Source organism: Oreochromis aureus, linkage group 3 (genome assembly GCF_013358895.1).
Source record: "Oreochromis aureus strain Israel breed Guangdong linkage group 3, ZZ_aureus, whole genome shotgun sequence".
Lineage (NCBI taxonomy): Eukaryota > Metazoa > Chordata > Actinopteri > Cichliformes > Cichlidae > Oreochromis > Oreochromis aureus.
In genome coordinates, this window is record NC_052944.1 from 107,845,371 (window position 1) to 107,865,601 (window position 20,231).

General features: G+C 40.7%; 1 protein-coding gene across 1 annotated transcript in view; it reads left to right on the top strand.

Annotated features, from left to right (window-relative positions):
- LOC116310079 (alpha-2-macroglobulin-like) overlaps positions 1–16,937 on the top strand; it is a 46,356-nt gene extending 29,419 nt beyond the window's left edge. Inside the window, exons 17-37 of the mRNA XM_039609205.1 lie at positions 449–592; positions 699–801; positions 898–1,045; positions 1,366–1,591; positions 2,057–2,183; positions 3,140–3,261; positions 3,359–3,410; positions 3,636–3,719; positions 7,482–7,658; positions 7,864–7,939; positions 8,666–8,822; positions 9,408–9,482; positions 14,260–14,422; positions 14,497–14,684; positions 15,191–15,403; positions 15,899–16,023; positions 16,134–16,224; positions 16,312–16,380; positions 16,461–16,566; positions 16,714–16,758; positions 16,871–16,937. Coding sequence (XP_039465139.1) covers positions 449–592; positions 699–801; positions 898–1,045; positions 1,366–1,591; positions 2,057–2,183; positions 3,140–3,261; positions 3,359–3,410; positions 3,636–3,719; positions 7,482–7,658; positions 7,864–7,939; positions 8,666–8,822; positions 9,408–9,482; positions 14,260–14,422; positions 14,497–14,684; positions 15,191–15,403; positions 15,899–16,023; positions 16,134–16,224; positions 16,312–16,380; positions 16,461–16,566; positions 16,714–16,751 — 2,484 coding nt within the window. The 3' untranslated portion in view covers positions 16,752–16,758; positions 16,871–16,937. The remainder of the gene's footprint in view (positions 1–448; positions 593–698; positions 802–897; positions 1,046–1,365; positions 1,592–2,056; positions 2,184–3,139; positions 3,262–3,358; positions 3,411–3,635; positions 3,720–7,481; positions 7,659–7,863; positions 7,940–8,665; positions 8,823–9,407; positions 9,483–14,259; positions 14,423–14,496; positions 14,685–15,190; positions 15,404–15,898; positions 16,024–16,133; positions 16,225–16,311; positions 16,381–16,460; positions 16,567–16,713; positions 16,759–16,870) is intronic.
- Positions 16,938–20,231: the final 3,294 nt, after the last annotated feature.

Below are 20,231 nucleotides of genomic sequence, written 5' to 3' on the forward strand. Positions count from 1 at the left end.
TGTTCAAATACATGAGTGTTTGTTGATGTTAAACATACAGCAAAACCAGGAAAAAGTGAGATTTAAAGGAGGTAAATGAGCTACAGAGACAGCTTCAAATGGAGAACACTTACTGTAGCCATATAAGTCACTAAGAACGAACAGTTTATAGAGAAATTTTACAACTGCTGTAAGTTTTTTTTAAACAGATTTCTCAACTACAACACCTCATATCTGTGGAGGCTTACTGCTAACTTGATCATTTTTATTTATTTATTTTTTAAGAATCCTTCTTAGGTAATCTAGCATTTCAGTTGAACCTAATCAATTCTAGTATTTACACCAGTACTTCATTTAAGAGTTTAACAAACATGTGGACCAAATGTGACATTGATCATGATAGATCAGTCAAAACTTCATAGGACTAAAAAGGTTTGGAGGTTTTGCTGAAAAGTACTTTTCTTTTCAGATATTTGACTTGTTCCCACTCAAGAAATCCTCATATATCCCATATGAGGTTGATGATGCTACAGAATGCCTTAATGTGAGACCAAAAAGATATGTTTTGCCGTACCCCAGTCAAGAGCAAAATGATGCTTATGCAGTTTTCCAGGTAAAATACATGTATACCTGTGAGTCAGTCAAACATAATGTAAATGCAATAGTTTTTATTGTTGAGAAAGTTTTTGCTGATCTTTGTGTTCTGCTGAAATATCTAGAAAGTCGGATTGAAGATGGCGACAAACTTGGTTGTTCAATTGCCTTCATGCCTCCAGTTCAAAGGAAAATTTTACCATGAACACTCTCATCGTGTCTACTATGGTGAATCATTCGCTTGTTTGTGTTGTGTCTGGCTATACATTTTGCTTTGTATTTACCAAAAAGAAAACAGGTAATTAATTTTTCTTTTTTATTTAGCTCTGGCTCCCCGGCTTGAAGATGATTCTATTCAACAAAGTAGTCCTCGTCTGGGATCTGCTGGGAATCTTGCTCCTGAACCTGCCCCAATAGAGACAGTTCGCTCTTTCTTCCCTGAGACTTGGATCTGGGATCTGGTGGAAGTTGGGTAAGTATCTCTTGTGAAGAGATCTGATGCATGTTACATTTTAAAAAAGTTTATACGATCACATTTAGAAACCCCTGTGAACTTTCTGCTGTGTCTTTGCACACATGAAAAACAAAAATAGAATAATTGTGAATTTTTTCTTAAGCATGTTTTGATGCTTCAGGCTGATGTTTTGTCATATTTAAAGTTGTGCTTTGTTTTTGGGTATTATTATTTAACTTTCTTCAGCAACGCGGAGCTCTTTTACTTTGTCAATGCAACATATACAAGAAATTCACACTGCAGTTATAGAATATGTTTGTGTGTATCTGCTACTTCAGAGACGATGGAAAAAGGGGCGTGTCCCTGACTGTCCCAGACACCATCACCACCTGGGAGACGGAGGCTTTCTGTTTGTCCTCTCAGGGTTTTGGTTTGGCTCCTCGTAAAGAAATGAAAGTCTTCCAACCTTTCTTCCTTGAACTCACCATGCCCTACTCCATCATCCGGGGGGAGCACTTTGAACTGAAGGCGACTGTCTTTAACTACCTGACCAGCTGCATCATGGTAATGAATGATTAAAGTGTTTAAATTTCTGTTCATAGCCAAGGAAAACCATACCTAAACATTACTTTCTAAGCTAAATTTATATATTTATAATATATAATTATATTATAGTTATTAAAATATAATAGAAAATATTTTTTTCTTTGGCAATATAACCATGCAGGAAGCAGGCCGTTCTTGAAGGGCCCCTGCTCACCAACACCTACAAGTTCACCTGCAAGCACTGACAACAGGATTGCCCAATCAAATGTCTTTACACAACCAACCCTCCTCTAGCTTTCTTTGTGCGCTCATGCACCTTGTAGAACAGGGTTTAGTGTGGAAGCTGTAAGACTTTGATCATGAGTTCATAACATCAAACTTGTGCATTCGTTTACAAATGTGTTCACATTTGAACTCAGCTTTAAATGTAGCCATGAGATTGTTGAGCTAGTTTAAAATATAATGTCTGTGTTCCTCGTACAGGTTACTGTCACTCCTGGGCCGTCCTCAGATTACACCCTCACGCCTCTCTCTGGTGATCTGTACACATCCTGTTTGTGTGCCAACGAGCGCAAGACCCTCAGCTGGACCATGATCCCAACAGCCTTAGGTGAGAATCAGGCTTTGGTCCTCCACACTGCCAGGAAACCGTGTGTGGCAGGCTGAGTACAAACCAAGTGCAAGACCCAGAGCAGGAAGTGAACTCTCAGGAAGTGACTTAAAAGCATCTTTAAGAAAAAAGAATCCACATAAGATGGCTAAATAGAATAAATGGAGATTAAAACATTAAAGAGAAATTATAAAAACACTATGTGAGAAATACTGTTGAAATATAAGTTATCATAATCAAATGAGTGAATCTGAGACCCAATAAACTTTATTCATGGAATTTAGAATACTGTATGTGCATTAGACAACAGTGAGTGTGCAGTGTAGAGCTAGGACATGTAGACAGTCAAATCCAGCTGCAAATCGAGATAAACCAAGAATATAACCCCTGTGTTTGGAAGGCTAAACGTGCGGGTTGTAGGGAGTGGGGCAGAACGTCTATACCTCCAGTCTGAGGGTAGCAGCTGCCTCCATCCTCATGCTTTACTTAATGCAGCTGTCTTAGCCAATTATAAGTCATTTTGAAACCTTCCTTTCAATTCTCATCAGTTATTTACATTATGCATGCTTCCCTTGGACAGTATCATTAGAACAGACTGTTTGCAGTTGCATTGCCATGTAAATTATTTCTTCTTAATCTTAATTAGATCTCATGATTTGCAGTACTTTGGCCTCCAGCAGGACTCAGCAGCAACCCTGACATCATTTTGGACTGTTTTTTTTTTTCAGCTCATGTTTTTCATGCCTGATGCAGTAAAATTTCCAATTATAATTTATCTTACCTTCGATCCAACATTAAATCTAGAGATCCAGATTTAGATCTAGTGTGATCACAGTTAACTGTCTCCTTTTGTCCCAACACATTTCCTTCTAGTTTCTACAAAATCTGTAAAATAACCTCAGTAACCTTTATTTTAATGGAGAGATAAAGAAGGTGACCTGTGCTGCTGTTTTTAGGGGCTGTGAATGTGACTGTGTCTGCTGAGGCGGAAGCGTCCCATGTGTCATGTGATAATGAGGTTGTGAGCGTACCAGACAGAGGTCGCATCGACGTGGTCACCAAATCTCTCATAGTGAAGGTCAGTACCATAAATACAAGACCAGAAAAACATTTTTACTCATAAAATTTCAATTGTTCCTCATTTTAAAGATAATTTTGCACGTCCTCTTCCTCAGGCTGAGGGAACTGAGATGACAAAGACGTACAACTGGCTTCTTTGTCCAAAAGGTCGGTGTGATTTCCATCAGTCACAAAGTTTAAATAAAGAAATGACCTAAATGCTCAAAGTTAGCAGTGGAGCGCACTGTGTACATAAAATGTGCCAAATTTTCATCTTTTACTTTCACAAAATGTAACGATATGTGCTGAAGATCAGGCCACCTGGTGACTTTGAACAGTAACTCTGTTGCAGTCGTGACTTCCTGATTGGACTTTTGTTGTGTCTGTACACAGGAAGCCCGCTGACAGAGGAAGCAGAGATACATCTGCCTGAGAATGTGATAGAAGGATCTGCCCGCACTTCTGTATCAGTCCTGGGTAAACCTCATGATTTCATCTCAATTTTCATTCAGCCAAATAAAAATATGGCAAGTTAAAGCTTTGTTAAAAAGGCAAATAGTAAATTACTAAAACAGAAAATAAAAGAGACATCATGTTCAAGTAAAAGTAAAAACCCTATTCAGCTTTTAAAAGATGATTTCATTTATAAATAGAAACAAGCGACCCACATCTTCCCGGCCTTATGTGAAAAATAAATGGACCCCAAAAATCAAAAGGCTGGTTGTGCCATTCTTTGCAGGAAGAACTGCAGTCTAGCTTTTGTCATAAGTGTTTTCCAGCGCAATCGTTCTGGTCATGCAGAATCATGTCAGTGGGATTTAAGTCCAGATTTTGACTCGGCCACGTTCTGGCGTTCTGGATCATTTTCCATCATAACCCTCTGGGGTCGACCGACGCACCGGCATGTCAAAATCACAAGACCAATTTAAGACGACACAGCTACAAGATAGTGATGGGAATTCCGGCTCTTTTTGGAGAGCCGGCTCTTTCGGCTCGGCTCACTAAAAAGAGCCGGGTCTTTCAGCTCTCAACCGGCTCTTCAGGTTGTTTTGTTGCTTTAATTTATTTATTATCAACAACAACATAAAATTATGCACAAAAGAAATTACTAATGTAAAAAAAAAAAAAAAAACCAAAAAAAAAAAAAACCACCACACACACACACACAACACGGATTTATTTATATGTTTACATATAAATATATACGGTGGCCCCTAGAGACAAAGCACGTAAAGTCCAAAACATGCACAAACTCCGAAGCACTTACAAACTCAAAAACACATTGCTAGCATTAACTGACCTTCCAGAGCTACCTAGATCACTTAAATTACACAATTGAAAGCATATGTGTATTGTTTGTGTATTTATACACAAGCACTCATATATATTCAAATAATTCAAAAAAAATGTTCATTTACCTGCTACTACCACACACCAAATCTGGTCGTTGGTACTTCCTGGCTTGTGTAGCCACTAGGTAACAAAAGCTCAACACTGCGCCGAGCATCCTGGAGCACTTCTGTTGTCTTTTGTACGTGTTTTGAGTTTGTACGTGCTTCTAAGTTTTTACGTGTTTTGGAGTTTGTACGTGCTTTGTCTCTAGGGGCCACCATAAACATACTTTTATTTATTCACTCCACATAAAATGTAATAAATAAATCATATAATACAAAAAACAACTATTTACATTTCAACTTTTAACTATTTAAATTTTCAGCTTTTTCCTTTTAAACAAATTTAAAGTGAAACAACACAAAACACTGCAAAAAACACATGTCAGCCAATCAAAAAATGATATGGCAACATGTGGCAGTTATTTAGGGAGAAGGGGAAGTTTTAGTAGTGACGGAAAGCGGGCAAGCGAAAGAAAGAGAGAGCGAGTGTTACGTCCCCTCCGAAGGGGTCTAGGCGTGCAAGTGAGGGGACCAGTAACAAATGGGTCCGGAAACAGAATGAAAAGGAAAACACACAGAGTTGTTCTATAATAATATAGTTTTATTACAAATAATGTAGTTTTGTTACAAACAACATTAACTTAAAGAGCCGGCAACGCCGTTTTACCTTTAATGCCAAAAGAACAAAGGAAACACTCGCAGCAACAAAAGACAAGAAAACTACTAACCAAAGAAGGGAGGCACTTCCAACTTTTACTCCTCACCACGGGGAGACACTATCAGGGCCCACAAACCCGTCTACTCACTATTTAGAAGGAGGCTGTCTGTCCAAAACCTAGCACAAAAACCATGTAGAGCCACTGAGGGAAAAACCACCCTGCTCACAGCTCATCCCCAGTTTAAATAGCCTCAGAGGTGATTGCTGCCTGGAGTCAGGTGGCAAACGAGGCTAATCAAAAGCAGCTGTGTCCTGGGGAGAGAGGAGAGTGAGAGAAACAGAGGGGGTAGGAGTGGCAAGAGAGGAGGAGGCGGGGAAAAACACCACGCCCACACAAGGGCAGTTTCAGGAGGCCCAGCTAGGGCCGTAACAGCGAGTTTTCATATGTGAGACATTAGTGACGTTTAGCGTGTTTGGAGGCTATAGTTAGTGTGTTGCGTAGTTATTGTTTTGTATTGTGTGTCAGTTAGACTGCTGAATGTCACATTTGCTCCAAAAAAGCCGTCAAAGGCAGATTCCAGTGTAAATGCTGTTCCCACATGGAAAACAGGACCGATGCACCTCCTGCTGTCAGACCTGCAGGGTTTAGGCCTGTGGTGTTCTCCTCTGTCTTATACTGAACACAAACTATTTTTTTGGGACTGGCAAAAATAATTTGTGTGCCTTCTTATTTGATGCAGAACACCTGATTGTTCTGTAAATAGATTTAAATGGTTATATAAAAAAAGCCTGAAGCCTTGGCTGCATTTTTAGGCAAATAGTATCATATAACTTTGGAAAACTTGTGCATAATTTTTAGAAATGTACAACTTTTATTTGCATTTCAAGTTATGAAAGTAATTTGTTAAACATGTTTGTGGGTTTTACAGTAAAAAATATAACTTTTTTCTACTTTTTTCTGAATTTAGATCAACTGTGCTAATATAGTATGCCAAAATGAAAAAAATAACTCAAATTTCAGATATTTGAAGTTGTGCTGAAAGTAACGATACCAAACAAGGCAAGATAAACAGTTTTTAAAGGTGAGATATAGAGGTAAAATCAAGAGTAGTCAAAAACGGCCAATTATACCCTGACCCCAGAGGGTTAATTGCCCAAGTTTTAGATTTAAGGCACAAACTGATAGCTGGACATTCTCCTGGTAGAGAGTTCTTCCCTCCAGGTCGTGGCGTGCTACTGAAACAGCAGAGGCATGATTTAGCACTGGACACCAGCTTCCTTAACCAGACTCCTCCGTCACTAACCACCTGAACCCAATGCCCCACCCCTCCCCTGCAGCTGAGCCACAGACAAACCTACGCCTCATAGCCCCAGAGCATCACACTGCTGCCACCACTGTTAGTATGATGTGATGTTCTTTCTATGATGCGTCACTTTTAAGCCAAATGCAACAAAACTCAAAACTTTTTCTCTTCAGTCCATATAATATTCTCCCAAATATCTTGTGGAGCATGGAGATGTTTTTTGGCAAATGTGAGATAAGCTTTTGTGTTCTTTTTGGCCAGCAGTGGTTTTGTCCATGAATGCTGTTTTTGCCCCGTCTCCTTTGTATTGTTGAATCGTAAACTCTGACCTTTACAGAGGAAGGCAAGGCCTTCAGTTCTGGGTGTTCTTGGGATTCGTTTGACTTTTTTGGTGAGTCGTCGATGTGCTAATGGAGTAATTTCAGCCACATCTTTTCTAGTTTTCTCAGTTTGTGGATAATGGGTTCCAACATGGTGCACTGGCGCTCCAAACCTGTAGAAATTGTTTTTTTTAACCCTGTCCAAACTTATAGATCTCAAGACTTCTCGCCTATTTTTGAATTTCTTTCAATCATGGCAACGACGTGTTTCTTTTAGCCTGCTTCCCTTTGTCAAACAGATTGTACTTGAGTGATTTCTTGATCCAGCAGGTCTGGCCTTAATCAGGTCTGGGTCTGGTTGGTGAAATGAAACTCAGTCTTCTCAGAAATATTTGGTTAATCACAGTCAATCTACGATTTTCAGTTTGGATGTTTTTTCACTCAGCAAATGAAATCATCATTTAAAATTGCATATTGAAATTATTCAGGTTATCTTTGCCCAATAATACAAAGTTGTTTTACACTAGTTTGGTTAGTTTTAGTGAATCAGTGTTTTTGATCAGGTGACATCCTCGGCCGGGCTCTGAAGAACCTGGATGGATTGCTGCAGATGCCGTATGGATGTGGGGAGCAGAACATGGCTCTCCTGGCCCCCAACATCTACATCCTCCACTACCTGAAAGGCACACAGCAGCTCACCACAGCCATCATGGAAAAAGCTACTAACTTCCTCACCAGTGGCAAGTTTTTATTGTTTCCTCTAAGAAGGAAATCATTTGAATCACTTCAACACACACGGTTCAAGAAACAAGCCGACATGAGGCAGAACATTAGCCACAGTTTTGGGTCAAATGTGTCATTTTCCTCATCTGTCAGCAAGAGTCGTAGAGTCACAATCCTCACCATAGCAACAATGTCTCGATCATTGTGTCCCTGTTGTTACAGGATACCAAAGACAGCTCAACTACAAAAGTGCTGATGGTGCTTATACCACATTTGGAACAGGACCAGGAAACACTTGGTGAGAACATCACTGATCAAACATGTCATAAACCAGAGAGCATTAATAACATAAACATGTCTACCTCTAATACTTTAAATAATTCTCCATTTAATCCTTTGACTAAGATAACATTAACAATAACTTTTGGTTAATACTGTGTAATTTAGTAGGTAGGAAGGAGTATTAGAGCCACATAAAAAATGTTATTGATCATTATTAGAATAAAGTCAAATTTTAAAGATTAAAGTTGTAATTTTACTTAAAAAAGTCTAAATACTATTTCAATAATAAAGTCTTAATACTGTTTTGTGAAAAAAGTCAAATTCAAATCTAAGATTTGAATTTGACTTCAAACCCTAACCCTTGCATCTGTACATTAGCAGCCATTTCCTTTTATACAAATCTAACCACATGCAGATTTCTGCACCACTTTCTGCTTTTCAGTGTACTTACACTTACTGCAACAAGGTTTTTATTGCTACAAGTGACATCAGTTCCTTCCTTGTTACTAAAACTGAGTCTGAAGTACGATTTCACTAATTCAGAGGGTAAAGCAACCGTGGCAGTTTGTCCTGATACAACTCGCCCACATTTTGGCTTTTTTCTCAAAATACATTTTCAAATTTAATCTTGAAATTTCAATTTTATTTTCAAAATGATCAGTATTTCTTTCTCTTAATGTGACCTCACAGCCAAACATTTCCATCGTTGTAAGACGTGTAAGTGTTGTTTTCTTTTTGTCAGGCTGACTGCGTTTGTGGTAAGAAGTTTTTCCAAAGCTCAGTCTTTCGTCTATATTGATCCCAGAAAGATCGAAGAGTCTAAGTCCTGGTTGCAACATAAGCAACAAGAAAATGGCTGTTTTGAAAAGTCTGGGAAACTCTTCAACAACAGAATGAAGGTAACCTGCAGTTCTTTGCTGTTAGACTGTGGAAACAGCCTCCAGTGTGGACGCACTTTAACAAATATTATTAATAATGTCATGCATACATGGAAAACACTGTATTAAATACTGTAACAGCTCACACCAGTACATTCTATTATTTTATTTAAGAAATAATTCCCATACATCTTGCTCCATTCACACCAGCACTGCCTTCTATGTAGCATTCACACATATTTATACAAAATACAAAGTATGCACTAGAGACCAACTTAGGATTAGTATCTTGCCCACAAATATTTGGCATGCAGGCTGGAGCAGCTGGGAATCAAACCATCAGCCTTCCGATTAGTAGATGACTACACAAACTGTTTATATAGTTGGGGAAACCCGAGGTGAAGAAACATCCATCTCACTGGAAATACAATGTCCAGATGAACAAAATCAACTTCCTGTTCAACTCTTTAGCTGGATGTTTGAACATACATCAAGACATTCATGATACTAAAAATAAAACATGCAGCTAAAAATCATTTTCATGACTTCATATCCCTGAATGTTGGTGCACTGATGATAAGTGTCTATGATGTCTTCTGCTGACAGGGTGGTGTATCTGATGAAGTGACTCTCAGTGCGTACGTTACTGCTGCCTTCTTGGAAATGAATACATCCCAACATGTGAGTAGACTCAAAGAATATCAAGATATTTAAACAAGAAATGAGTACAGAGTAAGTAAAATTTATTTATTAAGTGCTTTTCACAGACAGACAGTCACAAAGCGCTGTACACAAATATTAAAATAAAGTTTTTAAAAGAATCCACAGAGTCAAGCAAACATAACTGTAGTGGTAAACTATTCCACAGCCTTGGTGCAACAGACTGAAAGGCTCTGTCCCCTTTGTCTTCAGTCGCAAATGCGGGTAAGAACTAAGAGACTGAGTCTGTGAGCGGAGATGACGAGCAGCAGTGTATTTTATAATAAGCTTGGATAAATAATCTGGAGCCATTTAGTGCTCTGTATGTTAAAACAAGAATCCTATCCAGCTGATGAGGCTTAAAGGACATATGGAGCTGAATGTCATCAGCATAAAAATGATAAGACAGGTCGCTAAAAGATTGAATGATACCAGCTAAAGGAAGCATATAAAAAGAAAATAGTAATGGACCTAAAACTGAACCCTGTGGGACCCCACAGGTCAGGGCGGCAATGTCAAAGGTGAACCTGTCAGTCCTAACAGAAAAGGTCCTGTCTGACAAATAGAAACAAAACCAGTCTACGGCAGAGCCAGATATACCAGCAAAACCCTTGAGCCTGTTAAGTAGAATTTTGTGGTCGATGATGTCAAAGGCTGCGCTAAGATCAAGCAGAATGATCACAGAACAATTCCCTGCATCAGATGCCATTAATAGCTCATTATAGACTCTTAGGAGAGCGGTCTCTGTAGAGTGCTGCTTTTGAAAGCCAGACTCAAAAGGGTCAAGGATCTGTAATTTACATAATAGAGACCTGAACTGATTTTCAACAATTTTTTCAAGTAATTTACTTAAAAATGGCAATTTTGAAATAGGTCGGTAATTACTAGCAGAGGTAGGATCAAGATTCTGTTTTTTTAACAGAGGAGTTACCTCAGCATGTTTAAAATAAGATGGAACACAGCCTTGCCTCAGTGAACTGTTGATGATGGATAGTATCTTTTATGGTGTGGTCTGCTGGGGCGGCAGCATCTCTGCTGGGGACAGGAAGAGACTGAACAGGCTAATCCGCAGGGCCAGCTCTGTTCTAGGATGCCCTCTGGACCCAGTGGAGGTGGTGAGTGACAGGAGAATGGTGGCTAAGCTGTCATCCCTGTTGGACAACATCTCCCACCCCATGCATGAGACTGTGACAGCACTGAGCAGCTCCTTCAGTGGGAGACTGCGGCACCCACGGTGTGGGACGGAGAGATTTCGCAGGTCTTTCCTCCCCACTGCTGTCAGACTCCACAACAAGGACTTTAACTGATCAAACACACACATCCACAAATGTGCAATAACACTAAGTGCAATAATCTTCCTGGCATCGTTGTATTTTTACTCAGTTGTATATAGCATTTGTATTCTATTTGTATCTTATTGTATATTTTATTCTATTTTATTCTACTGTATATAGTATTTTATTTTATTCTATTCTGTACAGTTGTGTACTGTATTTATTCTTATTTTATTTTATTCTAATTTTTGCTTCATTTTTGCACTGTCCACTTCCTGCTGTGACAAAACAAATTTCCCACGTGTGGGACTAATAAAGGTTATCTTATCTTATCTTATCTTATCTTATCTTATCTTAGTAATGTGGGACCAATGCTGGTGATAGACCCAGACAGGACAGAAGGAGGTAATATATCTACAGAGCATGATGAGGATTTCATTTTACCTAAAACTATAATTAAGTCATTAAGTGTGATTGGAGAAAAGGAGGTAAATGATCCAAGACAGCAAGGGGTATCTTCATAAGGGGAGGCACTTGAGGAAATTTTGGATCTCAAGTCTATCACCTTATTTAATTAAGGAAAGTATTACAATCTTCATCAGAAAGTAACAGAGCATGCTGGGTTAGAGGAGAAACAGTACTGTTGATGGTATCAAATAGAATTCTTGAATTATTTTTATGACGATTTATAAGATTATTGAAGTAAGAGGATCTGGCCTCTTTGACTGACTCATCATATAGGTAGAGTAGTTCTTTAAAGTGCTCACGATGGACAATCAGACCAGTGGACTTCCACAGACGCTCTGCTTTTTGATAGGAGCGTCGAAGACCATGAGTTTGATTATTTAACTATGGTGTGCGGGAACTAACAGAGCAATAACTGGTTTTGAAAGGAGCAACCTGATTAAGAATGGCAAGACAGTCTTCATTAAAAGAATTAGTTAAAAGCTCAACCTCGTTAGAAGAACTTTTAAAATTAAAAAGGAAAACTCAGAAATTATAGAGTCGTCAATAAAGCGCCTGCGCCTGATAGAACCTTGAGGATGGTACTCTGAATTAACAGATACAGTAAAAGAGACTGACTTATGGTCGCTAAAAACAATTCATTTAAATTCAAGTGGTCAAGGGAAACACCACAGGTGAAGACCAAGTCCAGAGTGTGCCCAGCCGTATGAGTAGGCCCTGCTACATGCTGAACAAAGTTGAAAGAGTCCATAATGCTCAGGAACTCCTTAGTGGTACTGTTTGTTGAGTCATCCACATGAATGTTGAAATCTCCAACAATGATAACCATGCCCATTTTAATAGTGGAAGTTAAGATCAGAGTTAGTCCTGCTTATCCATGGAGTTAGGTTGAACCAGCAGTCCCTACACATAAGCAAGTCTCACTACCAGAGATGGGCAGTAACACGTTACTTGTAAGTAATCCGATTACTTTTTTTAAGTAACGAGTTAAGTAAGGGATTACTATTGCTACCCATCTATTGCAACTACCGACCAATAACCTGCCTCGGTACTACATGGAAGCAGGCATCATATCGGCTAAGATGAACAGGCACATGGGTCAATACATGAGCGGGGCACAGAAAGGGATTGGCAAGAATACCAGAGGCGCAAAACACCACCTACTGGTAGACAGAACAGTCAGCCGAGACTGCAAGACCAGACTAACCAACCTGTGCACTGCCTGGATTGATTACAAGAGGGCCTATGACTCAATGCCCCACAGCTAGATACTGGAATACCTAGAATTGTACAAGATCAACAGGACCCTAAGAGCCTTCATCAACAACTCAATGGGGATGTGGCGTACAACACTAGAGGCCAACTTCAAGCCCATAGCACAATCACCATCTACCAAGGAGATGCTCTGTCCCTACGCATACTGACTACAGTATGCATAGGGACATACTGTAGTCAGCCTACAGTTGTCAGCCATCTCCTGTACATGGATGACATCAAGCTGTATGCCAAGAGTGAACGAGACATCGATTCACTGATCCACACTACCAGCAATGACATTGGAATGTCGTTCGGACTGGAGAAGTGTAGTCGGATCGTAACAAAGAGAGGGAAGGTAGTCAGAACTGAGGGGATTGAACTACCAGAAGGCAACATTGCAGACATAGGACAGTTACAAGTACCTGGGGATCCCGCAGGCGAATGGGAACCATGAAGAGGCCGCGAGAAAGGCTGCAACCACCAAATACCTGCAGAGGGTCAGGCAAGTCCTGAGGAGTCAGCTGAACGGTAAGAACAAGATCCGGGCCATCAACACCTACGCCCTTCCCGTGATCCGGTACCCTGCTGGGGTAATAGGCTGGTCAAAGGAGGAGATAGAAGCCACTGACATCAAGACAAGAAAGCTCCTTACCATGCATGGAGGGTTTCACCCCAAGTCCAGCACCCTGAGGCTGTACGCTAAGCGGAAGGAAGGGGGCCGGAGACTGGTGAGTGTCAGCACCACAGTCCAGGATGAGACAAGAAACATCCACGAATACATCGCAAAGATGGCCCCCAACCGACCATGTGCTCAGTGAATACCTCAGGCAGCAGAAACTCAAGAAAGAGGAGGACGGCGAGGAACCATCATGGAAGGACAGGCCCCTGCATGGTATGTACCACCGGCAGATAGAGGAAGTAGATGATACCCAGAAATCCTACCAGTGACTGGACAAAGCTGGACTGAAAGACAGCACAGAGGCACTAATCATGGCAGCACAGGAACAAGCACTGAGCACAAAATCCATAGAGGCTGGGGTCTATCACACCAGGCAAGACCCCAGGTGCAGGCTGTGTAAAGATGCCCCTGAGACAATCCAGCACATAACAGCAGGGTGCAAGATGCTAGCAGGCAAGGCATACATGGAACGCCATAACCAAGTGGCGGCATAGTGTACAGGAACATCTGTGCCGAGTATAACCTGGAAGTCCCGAGGTCAAAATGGGAGACGCCCCAAGGGTGATGGAGAATGACCGAGCTAAGATCCTGTGGGACTTCCAGATACAGACGGACAAAATGGTGGTGGCTAACCAACCGGACATAGTGGTGGTAGACAAGCAGAAGAAGACGGCCGTAGTGATCGATGTAGCGGTTCCGAATGACAGCAATATCAGGAAGAAGGAACACGAGAAGCTGGAGAAATACCAAGGGCTCAGAGAAGAGCTCGAGAGGATGTGGAGGGTGAAGGTAACGGTGGTCCCCGTGGTAATCGGAGCACTAGGTGCGGTGACTCCCAAGCTAGGCGAGTGGCTCCAGCAGATCCCGGGAACAACATCGGAGATCTCTGTCCAGAAGAGCGCAGTCCTCGGAACAGCTAAGATACTGCGCAGGACCCTCAAGCTCCCAGGCCTCTGGTAGAGGACCCGAGCTTGAAGGATAAACGCAGGGGCGTGCTGGGTGTTATATGTATATATATATATATATATATGTACACTACTGTGGACCTTTGTCCATTAAAGGTCTTTGTTGTGATCTTTTAAAGGATCCTGTGATGAACAAGAGCCTGGCTTGTCTCAAGGAGTCTCTCAGTGACCTGAGCAACACCTACACTACAGCTCTGCTGGCCTATGTGTTCACTCTGGCAGGAGACGTGGAGACCCGAGCTCACCTTCTGCAGCACTTAGACACAGTTGCAGTGAGGGAAGGTCAGTCATCCTTTAGCAGGACATCATTCAGGCTTTATTAGCATCACTGTGACTGTTATTGTGTGTGTTTGTAGGAGGTTTCCTCTACTGGTCTCAGACAGCAGCAGAAACATCAGCCTCCCTGTCAGTGGAGATCAGTTCTTATGTGCTGTTGGCCAAACTCAGCGCCTCCCCAACTGCTGAGGATCTGGGATATGCCTCTGGTATTATCAGGTGGCTGACTGGGCAGCAGAACTATTATGGAGGCTTCTCCTCCACTCAGGTACTACACCACCCGAACAGCATGAAGCTCATCTTTGAGTTCATATACAGTCTTAGACAAAATCAGAGACAGAAGAAATAATACTGAAGCTTTCATTTTTCTATCAGATATGTAAAACAGATTTGTTTTAGCCAGGCAGGGATGTTTTTATTCTTTAGTTAGAATATGACATTTAAGTTTTGTCTAAAAATTCATTGTTTTAACAGAATAGCAATGTTACCTCAGACTTCTGTACACCAACTACACGTAACAGCCTGTAAATAACAGATCACCTGCAAGTTTATACCTGTAATTTCTATACTTTGATGATTCTCCGTTAAAGATATTTTAACCTGTTTAACGTTTATTTAACCAGGAAGTGAAATTTAGAGTAGTTGAGATTAAGGATCTCTTTTGTGAGAGGGTTTCAAAGTGACACGGGCAGTTTTAACTTTATGTCTATTCCACTTAAGCCCATGTAATATGGAGACATATGCTGTGTGTGTTAACCACAATCCATCCTGTAGGACACAGTGGTGGCTCTTCAGGCTCTGGCTCTCTACTCCACTCTGGCGTTCAGTCCTGAAGGTTGGAGCACAGTGACAGTTCAGGCTCCCAGCAGTCAGCTGACATTTGATGTAAATCAGAGCAACAAACTGCTCTACCAGGAGGAGGCGCTGCAGGACGTGTCAGGAAAATACAGCCTGGAGGTGAAGGGCACTGCATGTGCTTCAGTGCAGGTCAGTGACAGCATCATGTGACAAGCTCCTGGTTGATGTCAGAGAAAGGCTTTCTTCTTTTTCTTTTTACTCATAAAACTTTAGAGAGCATTAGCATTTCCACATGTAATAAAGCTCATCTTGCACATTATTTTCATACACAATAAAGACATTAGACCTGGCAGTAATAACTGTAGAGAGTACAATGCTATTTTAAACTAAATTAGAGAACTGAGCAAAAATAAATGAACTTTCTGTCTGTATCAGAATCAGGGAAACTATTTATACCAGAGGGAAACTGAGTTGTCATAGCAGCAAATATACAACAAACATCAAGCACTCGTATAAAATGAGTGTAGCTATAACAGAGATACTCATATTAAGATGAATATAGACATATAGATATGAATATAAAAGTATGTGTGCAAATATGTGTCATGGTGTAGAGCAGTGACAGCAGGGTGCACTGAGGTGTGATTAGTTCTGTTCCACACGTGACCCAAGTGTGTTTCCCAGATTTCTGCCACCTACAACATCCCAACACCTGCTGATGTCACCACTCTCAGTGTGAAAGTCCAACTAGAGGTCAACACCACCAGTGAATCTGCTAGACCCAAATTCACTGTGCAAATACAATCGCTGTAAGTATGTGACAGGTTAGAGGAGTGCTCTTTACCCGTGTGGAGGAACTGCTGGTAGATGAAAAGCAAGTGTGCACACAGGTCAGTATAATCACACTGTTCAAACACAGGTACAGTGGAAAGGAGAAAACTACAAACATGGTGATCCTGGACATCAAAATGCTCTCTGGATTTTCCCCAGACCCCGAGTCTTTGAAGAGTGTGAGTAATTAGACAGATTCTACCAACGAGTGTGTCTCATGTGATAATTGTGATGATAATAATAAAAATGATGTCATCTCCTCACAGCTCAAACATGGCCTCCTGGTGAGTCGTGTTGAACAAAAGGAGGATCATGTTCTGGTGTACTTAGAGGAGGTAAGTGAAAGTCACCGTGGGGACACCAGATGATGATCTTTGGTACAAACTGTGTCTGCGATTGTTTCTGTCTCGTCCAGTTACCAAAGGACACACCCATCAACCACAGCTTAGACATCATCCAGGAGCTCCCAGTGGACAACCTGAAGCCAGCCGTGGTCAAGATCTATGACTACTACCAACCAGGTCCAAGTCTAGCTAAGCTTTACTCCAACAGCACACTGACACACTTCAGAGGATCCATCAGACTGAACAGTTCATACAAGCTGATGTTTCCATCAGTGGGACACAGAGAAATGACACTTTCATGTTTTTCTACCATGTTTCTGTCAGGTGACCAGGCTGAGACCCAATACATGTTTGTCTCGTGAGCTGCAGGTAAGAAGCTGTAATAACACACAAGTACACCTTTCACACACGTTCATGTTCACAGCATCAATGAAAAGGACCAACTTTGAGCTTTTACTAACTTTTATTCTTCGTCTCACAGTTTGAAGAAGGTGTGGCTGGTCCTGAGGTTTCAACCTGCATTTGAATAAAGATACTTTTTCTGCTCACATGTGTGTATGTGTGTGTGTGTTAACAGCTCCAGCATTATTAATGCTTCTTTAATAACATGCTTCATTATTAATAATAGGCAGAATGGAAAATATAGTGCTGTGAATGCACCCTTGAGACTGGCCTTATGCCACATTTCTGTCTTTGTGCAGGTTTAGGCAAAAACAAAATGGTGCAAGTGGGCAGAACATTAAAAAAGCAAAATGTGCTCTTGAGAGACGTTCAGTGACAGCTGGCAAGTGACGTCCACGGAAATAAAAGAAAGAAACATAATGCGTGTGTGTGTGTGTGTGTGTGTGTGTGTGTGTGTGTCAGCCTTTAACATACAGAGTGTGTCTGTGGAATCCAACAAAGCAGCGGCTCTTTCGCTTGTGTACTTCATGTACTTCATGTACTTCATGTACTTGTGTGTGTGTGTGTGCAACAACATCACAGCTGTTTCCTCCCCAAAGACTGGACACCTTTAACAGTGTACAGGATACAACAGCCAACCATAAATGCTAACTGTACATGAAACTGTAAAAGTACACAATGATGTCATTCAAATAACATCTAATGGTACATGTACATTTATACACAGCACTACAACTAAATAGCTGTTCCTAACAGGCTGTGTTAACAAATTAGTCTCTGTTTGTAAAACATTTTTATCATTTTACAGTTTTATTAAACTGTGTGCATGTTTCATACTCCACTGTGTTACATGGAAAAATACAAAGATCAGTTTCAGAGAGCCTGTTGGAACAAATGTATCATTATTAATAGTCTTGTCACGTTGAGCACACAGTCACTACATGAATCTGTGACTGTTTAGTTCAGTTTGAACGTTTGCCATTATTAACCCCGATTTTTTTGTCCACATGATAGAACAGAGAAAACCGACTCATAATGGTCAAAACATTTTATACTTCTTTTTATTCAATCATCTTCCGGAAGAGAGAGACCCCTGCACAGCCCAAACGCCAGTTGCAGGATCTCTAACATTACAAGCTCCACGTGTCTTATATGGTGTTATTTCGGTACTTCAGACGTCACATACACTCTGCTTAGTTTCACTTTCTGGGTGCAAAAGCATTTCGTTCCCTGTCAGGACTTTTGGCACAGACTGTACTCACAGCTGGGCCTTTCTTATAACGCAATATAATCAGCAAATATAATCAGCAATATATATATTAAATACATGACACCATTAAACAACCATAAGCCTTCTTCATACAGCTGACAATTCTATGACATTAACAGCTCGTCCTGTTTATGACAAAGCTCTGACACGATCTGCTCCAGCTGCTGTTTCATTCACTAAGCTGCTGTTGTTCTTTCAGCTCTCAGAGCTGCTGCCTGTCCTCGTCTCCTCATGAGGACATTTATCATTCATATCTGTCAGTGTGCCTGAAACACATTCACAGTATCTCTCTCTGTTTGTGTAAATATGGAGAAAACACATACAGAGAAATGTACCCAGAGCAGTAAATGATCTAAATATCAGCTCTTTATAAAACCACTGTGGTGGGGTGTGGTCTGCGGTGCCATGCGGACACACCTGCATGGCATCCGCAATCACGATTCAGTGTTGTGGGGTGTGTGTGGTGGCAAGGAGAACAAACCTTGTTCTTTTTGACCCCAGATAACGTAAATATTGGTTTATTGCTTTACAGCCCGGTGATGGTAAGGTCTTGCAGTGCCCCCCCCCCACACACACACACATATATTGTATCATATCATATCAAATTTATTTATATAGCACATTTAAAGACCAAAGTACACCAAAGTGCTTTCCAGTAAAACGATGATACAGATAAAAATCATGATATAAAATATAAATTACAGTTTTGATCTCTCATTAGGAGAGATCAAGGTTAAACAAGTGCTTTTTTAGACGTGATTTAAGGGATTGAACAGAATCTGATGCGCGGATGTCAAGATGTAGATTATTCCATAATTTGGGTCCAGCAATGGCAAAGGCACGGTCTCCTCTGGTCTTCAGCTGAGACCTAGGTTGCACTAATAGCAGTTGGCCTGATGGTCTTAGCTGATCTCCTCTGTCTGTATATCCCTAAGAGAGCACTAAGTAATCAGGTGCCACATTATTTAGGAGTAAACAATAAGATTTGAAAATCAATTTGATATTTAATAGGAAGCCAATGTAAGTTGGCTAGAACAAGGGTGATGGAATCATACCTTCTAGTGCCAATTAAGAGACGTGCTGCAGCATTTTGGACCAACTGCAATTGCTGAATGAGGGAAATTTGGAGGCCAAAGTAAAGAGAATTATAATAATCAAGTCTTGAAGTGATGAAATCATGAATAAATTTCTCTAGATCTTTATGTGGTATGTAAGGTTTAGCCTTTAAAATTTGGTGTAGTTGGTGTAAGCGAGAAAACGTTTCCTTTAAGGCCTACATGTTCTAACCTTGCCAAAAGAATATCATGGTCAACCATGTCAAAGGCTGAAGTCAGTTCTAATAGAACTAAGACCGCAGAGCGCCCAGAGTGTCACGATGAGTTGTGTGGCTGTCAGTGGCTGGACCACGTGCAGGACTCGGAGACAAAACATTAACTTAAACGGCAGCTTTATTGCTCGTGAGACACGCTTGGCAATACATAAACAACAACTTAAACTAACTAGACTGCAAATGCATATGACGTTAACCTGAAGGTAGACGACCATGAATACACACACAACAAACGTGGAGGACACAACAACTGGCAAGGAGAAAACACAGGGCTTAAATACATACTGAGGTAATTAGGGAATGTGAAACTGGAGGAGAGCACGGCTGGGACTCATCAGACATGACAAGACAAGGGGAGGCAAAACTCACACTGACATAGTACACAGACTTTCAAAGTAAAACAGGAAACTGAACAGAAGTAACACAGAACCACAACCTAAGAACTAGAACACAAGAAATGCCAAGGAACTAGGAATACTAGCGACAGAAATCAAAACACCATGAAATCAAGGAAAACTAATACAAACAGAAAAACCCTGAGTCCACAGACTCAGGACCGTAACACAGAGTCAGCAATTAGAAGGAGGTCATTGAAAACTCTTAGTAGGGCAGTTTCCGTACTGTGATGCGGTTTGAATCCAGACTGGAATTTATCACTTATACCGTTTATCTCTAAATGGGTCTGTAGTTGCTGAAACACTATTTTCTCTAAAAGTTTTTGACATGAAGGGGAGTTTAGAAATCAGCCTGTAATTTGCGAGAGTGTTATAATAATAATAATAATAATAATAATGATAATAATGATAATGCATTCTATTTAAAAATAGCGCCTTTCAGAAC